Source organism: Babylonia areolata, chromosome 17 (assembly GCF_041734735.1).
Source record: "Babylonia areolata isolate BAREFJ2019XMU chromosome 17, ASM4173473v1, whole genome shotgun sequence".
NCBI classification, from domain to species: domain Eukaryota; kingdom Metazoa; phylum Mollusca; class Gastropoda; order Neogastropoda; family Buccinidae; genus Babylonia; species Babylonia areolata.
In genome coordinates this window covers 11216954-11224453 of record NC_134892.1, presented here as the reverse complement: position 1 = coordinate 11224453, position 7500 = coordinate 11216954, and the positions used below count along the sequence as shown (strand labels likewise).

Genomic DNA, 7500 nt, shown 5'->3' with positions numbered 1-7500 from the left:
TGTGTAGTGTGACGTCTAGTGACTGATGTGTAGTGTGACGTCTAGTGACTGATGTGTAGTGTGACGTCTAGTGACTGATGTGTAGTGTGACGTCTAGTGACTGATGTGTAGTGTGACATGCAGTGACTTATGTGTAGTGTGACATGCAGTGACTGATGTGTAGTGTGACATGTAGTGACTGATGTGTAGTGTGACATGCAGTGACTGATGTGTAGTGTGACTTGCAGTGACTTATGTGTAGTGTGACATGCAGTGACTGATGTGTAGTTTGACATGCAGTGACTTACGTGTAGTGTGACGTCTAGTGACTGATGTGTAGTGTGACATGCAGTGACTTATGTGTAGTTTGACATGCAGTGACTGATTTGTAGTGTGACATGTAGTGACTGATGTGTAGTGTGACTTGCAGTGACTTATGTGTAGTGTAACGTCTAGTGACTGATGTGTAGTGTGACATGCAGTGACTTATGTGTAGTGTGACTTGCAGTGACTGATTTGTAGTGTGACTTGCAGTGACTGATGTGTAGTGTGACATGTAGTGACTGATGTGTAGTATGACATGCAGTGACTTACGTGTAGTTTGACATGCAGTTACTGATGTGTAGTGTGACATGCAGTGACTGATGTGTAGTGTGACATGCAGTGACTGATGTGTAGTGTGACATGCAGTGACTGATGTGTAGTGACATGCAGTGACTGATGTGTAGTATGACATGCAGTGACTTACGTGTAGTTTGACATGCAGTTACTGATGTGTAGTGTGACATGCAGTGACTGATGTGTAGTGTGACATGCAGTGACTGATGTGTAGTGTGACATGCAGTGACTGATGTGTAGTGACATGCAGTGACTGATGTGTAGTGTAATGTCTAGTGACTGATGTGTAGTGTGACGTGCAGTGACTGATGTGTAGTGTGACATGTCGTGACTGACACATAGCGTGATGTGATGATGTCACAGGCCGACCCGACGCACCGCTGCGCAGCATGGAGGGGTCGACACACAGCAACCTCAGCCAGCAGAGCAGCGACCTTGACTTTGATTCCTCAGACATCGACTTCCTGCCCGACGCAGAGCTGGAGAAAGACATCGTCAGGACGAAGGTTCGAAGTGCCGCTGAACATGGATATTGTAAATGGTTTTGATAGGTGAAAAAGAAATAGACACAAACATCTTTGGGTAAACGGTCTTTAGTTTTGCCGTTTGAAGGTGAACGATCATCTGCAAGAGATTCTTTGAGGGTGAATGTTTTGTTGCTCTGAAACCTGCCGAAGGTAAATGTTGTGTTGCTCTGAAACCTGCTGGAAGTGAATGGTTTCCTTCTTTAACTCTTTCACCATCGTAGGCGACCTTTGTTTTTCACATTGTAAGAAAGCTCGACAGCTGCAGCCAGTTTACCACCAATAGAACAATGACTAACCTTTGCTCCCTGACCTGGTTCGTAGTGAAGGAGTCCATTGGGTTGTTTTGCCATGATCCGAAGCCTGTGACTGAGAGGATTGTGTCACAAATATTTGATGCTGTGGAGTGTTTTTCACACATAAACTTGGCACTGAAAGAGTTCATATCTGGTGGAGGAAATTTTGTTGTTGGTTTGTTGATGGCCTAGAGGTAACGCATCCGCATAGAAAGCGAGAGAATTTGAGCGCGCTGGTTCGAATCACGGCTCAGCCGCCGATATTTTCTCCCCCTCCACTAGACCTTGAGTGGTGGTCTGGACGCTAGTCATTCGGATGAGACGATAAACCGAGGTCCCGTGTGCAGCATGCACTTAGCGCACGTAAAAGAACCCACGGCAACAAAGGGGTTGTTCCTGGCAAAATTCAGTAGGAAAATCCACTTCGATAGGAAAAACAAATAAAAGTGCACGCAAGAAAAAATACAAAAAAATGGGTGGTGTTGTAGTATAGCGACGCGCTCTCCCTGGGGAGAGCAGCCCGAATTTCACACAAAGAAATCTGTTGTGATAAAAAGAAATACAAATGCAAATGCAAAATCTCGGAAGGGTAAATTTTGTACTGCTCTAAAATCTGTTGAAGGTGAACTGCGCTTTACTGTGGTGCACTGCACTGTACTGTATTGTACTGTGCTGTACTGTGCTGTACTGTGCTGTGCTGTACTTTACTAGACTACTGTATTGTACTGTACTGTACTGTACTGTACTGCATTGCATTGTACTGTATTGCACTGTACTGCATTGTATTGGATTATATTGCATTGTATAATGACATCATCCTGGGTGTGTGCATGTTTGCAGACTATGCTGTTTGTCAGCGATCTGGCCAGAAAGTCACACAAGAAGCTTTCCAAGACCTTCAAGATCTACCACTGGTTAGTGCATGCGCACCCGATTATTTGTAGTGCTTTACCACTGGCTAGTGCATGTGTAACCTGAATATCTGTAAGTGCTTTACCACTGGTTAGTGCATGTGCACTAAATATCTAGTGTTTATTGCTGGTTAGTGTCTGTGTACCTAATATCTGCAGTGTTTTACCACTTGCTAGTGCAAGTGTACCTAAATATCTGCAGTGTTTTACCACTAGTTAGTGCAACTGTACCTAGATACATGGAGTGTTTTACCACCGGTTAGTGAATGTGTACCTATTTATCAAGTGTTTACTGCTGGTTAGTGTATGTGTACCTAAATATCTGCAGTGCTTTACCACTGGTTAGTGCGAGTGCACCTAAATATCTGTAGCATTTTACCACTGGTTAGTGCATATGCTTGGTTACGTGCTGCATTTTAATAACGATGAAATAAATAGACAGTAATGAATAATTCTTATCAAATGCAGTTACCTTCCCCCCACGCCCCACGCCCATCCCCCCACAAAATATCCAGGCTCATTATTGTCGTCAGAAGGGGGCGTAATAGGTGGTGTCCTGAGTACGTTAAATCAGGACAGGCAGTACTGAACACCACTGAAGTGACTCAGCAGCAGTGCAGGGTCTCCTCTGGTGTGTGGCCTCCTGGTGACCTAACATTGCTAGTTCCCTGTGCACTGCTGACGCTGGGAATGCAGCAGACACGCCCGGGTGTGGCTGTGTTTGTGGGATCAGAATGAGTGGCATGGGAGTAATGCCACTGAAGACAATAGGTGCATGCTATTATATGATTTTGTACAAGAATTATAGGTGCATGCTACTAAACGATTTTGGACAAGAATTATAGGTGCATGCTATGATATGATTTTGTACAAGAAATATAGATGCATGCTATTATATGATTTTGTACAAGAATTATAGATGCATGCTATAATATGATTTTGGACAAGAATTATAGGTGCATGCTATAATATGATTTTGGACAAGAATTATAGGTGCATGCTATAATATGATTTTGGACAAGAGTTATAGATAAGTGCATGCTATGATATGATTTTGAACAAGAATTATAGGTGCATGCTATTATATGATTTTGGACAAGAATTATACGTGCATGCTATTTTAGTTTGATTCTGAGTGTTCAGAGAAATTGCGTGTATGATTTATTATGTGTTTTTGTGTTAGTTCATGATATGAACAACGAAACAGGTAGCTCTGCAGACAAGTTTCTAGTTTCGGTTATCCTTTCACTCCTATTTGAATATGGAGGACTTCTACGAAACAATTATTTCATGCCCAGAACAAACATTTCCAGACACACAACAGTGTCACATAAAACTTGAGAACTCTTTCACCACCATAGGCGCCTTTTGTTGACTAGACAGTGCAAAGTTGAGAAACACAAATGTCTTTTAACTCTTTCACCACCATAGGCGCCTTTTGTTGACTAGACAGTGCACCGCCATACGCGACTTTTGTGGACATGGAAGGGTCATGTTGATGACACCTATTTTCACATTGTAACAAAGCTTGAAAGCTGCAGCCAGTTTCCCGCCAATACAACAATGACTAACCTTTGCCCCCTGACCGCGTTTGAAGAGAACAAGTCCATTGTGTTGTTTCGACATGAATCGAAGACGGGCGCAATAGCCGAGTGGTTAAAGCGTTGGACTTTCAATCTGAGGGTCCCGGGTTCGAATCTTGGTAACGGCGCCTGGTCGGTAAAGGGTGGAGATTTTTACAATCTCCCAGGTCAACATGTGCAGACCTGCTAGTGCCTGAACCCCCTTCGTGTGTATATGCAAGCAGAAGATCAAACACGCACGTTAAAGATCCTGTAACACATGTCAGCGTTCGGTGGGTTATGGGGACAAGAACATACCCAGCATGCACGCCCCTGAAAGCGGAGTATGGCTGCCTACATGGCGGGTTAAAAACGGTCATACATGTAAAAGCCCACTCGTGTGCATACGAGTGAACGTGGGAGTTGCAGACCACGAACGAAGAAGAAGAAGACATGAATCGAAGCCTGTGATTGAGAGCATCATTTCTAAAATATTTGATGCTGGGAGTGTTTTTCACACAGAAACTTGGCTGTGAAAGAGTTAACCCCCCAGAGAGTATCTAGACAACATTCGCAAACACGTGCACTGGTTATAGAAGAGTTGGTACAGCTGTATACAGTCTGAAGTGCCATCTTAATCATGCTCTTGCTTGTGAATGCATCCACACTGTACATGAAATACATGCACGCACAGAACCACACACGCATGCACATGCACACCCGCACACACACACACACACACACACACCAACACACTCATACACACACACAAACACGTCACCCTATCATCCAGCCCACCTGCACAGTATCCATGGGAACGGTGCCTGTTTCAGGAACCTCCTGACGATTGCCATTTTCTACGGACTGCCTGTGGCCCAGCTGGTGCTCACCTACCAACAGGTAAACATTTCACCCCCATTTACCTGTCTACAGGTAAACATTTCACCCCCTGTCTACAGGTAAACATTTCACCCCCTGACTACAGGTAAACATTTCACCCCTGTCTACAGGTAAATATTTCACCCCCATTTACCTGTCTACAGGTAAACATTTCACCCCCTGTCTACAGGTAAACATTTCACCCCCTGACTACAGGTAAATATTTCTTCCCCATTTACCTGTCTACAGGTAAACATTTCACCCCCATTTACCTGTCTACAGGTAAACATTTCACCCCCTGTCTACAGGTAAACATTTCACCCCCTACAGGTAAACATTTCACCCCCTTTACCTGTCTGCAGGTAAACATTTCACCTCCATTTACCTGTCTACAGGTAAACATTTCACCCCCTTTACCTGTCTACAGGTAAACATTTCACCCCCATTTACCTGTCTACAGGTAAACATTTCACCCCCTGTCTACAGGTAAACATTTCACCCCCATTTACCTGTCTACAGGTAAACATTTCACCCCCTGTCTACAGGTAAACATTTCACCCTCTGTCTACATGTAAACATTTCACCCCTGTCTACAGGTAAATATTTCTTCCCCATTTACCTGTCGACAGGTAAACATTTCACCCCCTGTCTACAGGTAAACATTTCACCCCCTTTACCTGTCTACAGGTAAATATTTCTTCCCCATTTACCTGTCGACAGGTAAACATTTCACCCCCTGTCTACAGGTAAACATTTCACCCCCTGTCTACAGGTAAATATTTCACCCCCATTTACCTGTCTGCAGGTAAACATTTCACCCCCTGTCTACAGGTAAACATTTCACCCCCATTTAGCTGTCTTCTGGTAAATACTTCACCCCCTTTTAGCTGTCTACAGGTAAATATTTCACCCGTATTCAAATACCTGTCAATCAAATATTTCACCCCCATTTACATATTTAGCCTGTCAGCAGGTAAACATTTCACCTCATTTAAGTATGTTTTTGTCTAACTTTTTTCTTGTAAATCCACAAGCTCCCTGTGTGAGTGTCAGTCTGCATTATTTATTATGATTATTTTAATGTCATCAGGTGACCGGTTTTTTCCCCATTCACCTATAAAGAGCTAATCGTTTTATCCCATTTGCCTATCGGCAGATAATTTTTTTTTTTCCAGTTACCAATCAGCAGGTAACAGTTTTGCCCCATTCACCTACAAAGAGCTAATCATTTTATCCTGTTTGCCTATCAGCCAGATAATCAGTAATCTGTGCTTCCTTTCATAATAAATCCTGGTGTGTACCAGGCCTGAGAGATACAGACACATGCAGTGATGGTGAGGAGCTTTGAGTAACATCCCTATGAAAGACCGATCCCTGAAACTGAATATCCTCAGCTGTGTGGTTCCGGTCTTCTCATTTGAGCCCGTAGTTCTTGGTAGGAGCAGGCCATGGGCCGAATTTAACCCCATTTCTTATGGGGCTCGAACTCGTGTCCTCCCAGTCATCAGGTCTGCTGCACTGACCACTTCACCACAGGATCTTATTTCTTATTGTAATGTTGGTGTATGTTGCTAGCGTGTGGCTGAGTGGAATTAGCACTCTGACTAATAACACACACAGAACCAGCGTTAGTTAGTGTCGCGGACTGATGGCTGAGAGGACGCTGGTTCGAATCCCAGCAGAGGTGGGTTTTTTTGTCCTGTGGCCGGCTCCTACCCAGAGTTCAGTGTGCTGTGGGCTCAAATGGGGAGACTGGGACCACACAGTCGAGTGTCATCCACTTCAAGGATGCGTTTTTGGGTGTGTTGTTCTAATTACCTGACCAACACTGCAGATGTCTATATCTCTTGGGCTTGGTTAACGCCAAGGATATCATTATGACAAGAAGCGTAGAGTAAAGCCTTGTCACGCAGTCCCAAACCAAAATGGACCTCCATAGCAGCATTGTCATCGTCATCGTCATCGTCATGCTCCTCCTTGATCATCATCAATATGAACAAAACACTTTCAAAATCTGTGGCCTTTCATGCCCTGCTCTCATGGTAACCTCAGTTTCGATACCCCTCCACTTCTGTGCTTGGGGTGAGTCCTGTCAATGTCTTTAGTGTCGGCAGATTCATGGGGGGCTGTGGTTTGAGGGACATGGTGGCGGTTTCCACTCTGGGGGGGATGCTCACTCAGTCTGGATCCGAAACTAAGCCATTATTGTCGTTAGTAGGGGGCTTAGTAGGTGGTGTCCTAAGTACGTTAAATCAGAATAGGCACCACTGAACACCACCGAAGTGACTCAGCAGCAGTGCAGGGTCTCCTCTGGTATGATGCCACCTGGTGACCTAACATCGATGGTTCCCTGTGGACTGCCGACGTGGCTGGAACTGTGATGGACGAACCTAGGTGTGGGGGTGTATGGGGGAATCTAAATGAGCGGCGCGGGAGTAATGCCACTGAAACGGTGCAGATGATGGGGCAGCGAAAAAAGAAGAAAAAAAACATGAAAAAAACCCACAGACAGTTGAGTTGCTTTCTCTTTATTTGTCCTTTCGCTTTCAGTGTTGTGGCTTGACTGACTCCATCTCTCACAGTCTCGCTCTCTCTTGGAGTCGCGCACATGCTCATTGTGCGACTTTGTACCTGAACAGTTTGTTTGGTGTCATATATTGCACCATGTCAAATTTATGCAAACAGGCCTCTCAGTTTACCCTGCTTGGCCAAATTTCCAGCGGCTTCGTTC

At 44.5% G+C, this 7500-nt stretch overlaps 1 protein-coding gene across 2 annotated transcripts in view; it reads left to right on the top strand.

The window, feature by feature from the left end:
* The window catches only part of LOC143291658 (SID1 transmembrane family member 1-like), a 56590-nt gene that overhangs the window by 27405 nt on the left and 21685 nt on the right, over positions 1 to 7500 (top strand). For both annotated transcript variants that reach the window (XM_076601651.1, XM_076601650.1), the window contains 3 exons: positions 961 to 1103; positions 2258 to 2331; positions 4724 to 4790. In XM_076601651.1, coding sequence (XP_076457766.1) covers positions 961 to 1103; positions 2258 to 2331; positions 4724 to 4790 — 284 coding nt within the window. The remainder of the gene's footprint in view (positions 1 to 960; positions 1104 to 2257; positions 2332 to 4723; positions 4791 to 7500) is intronic.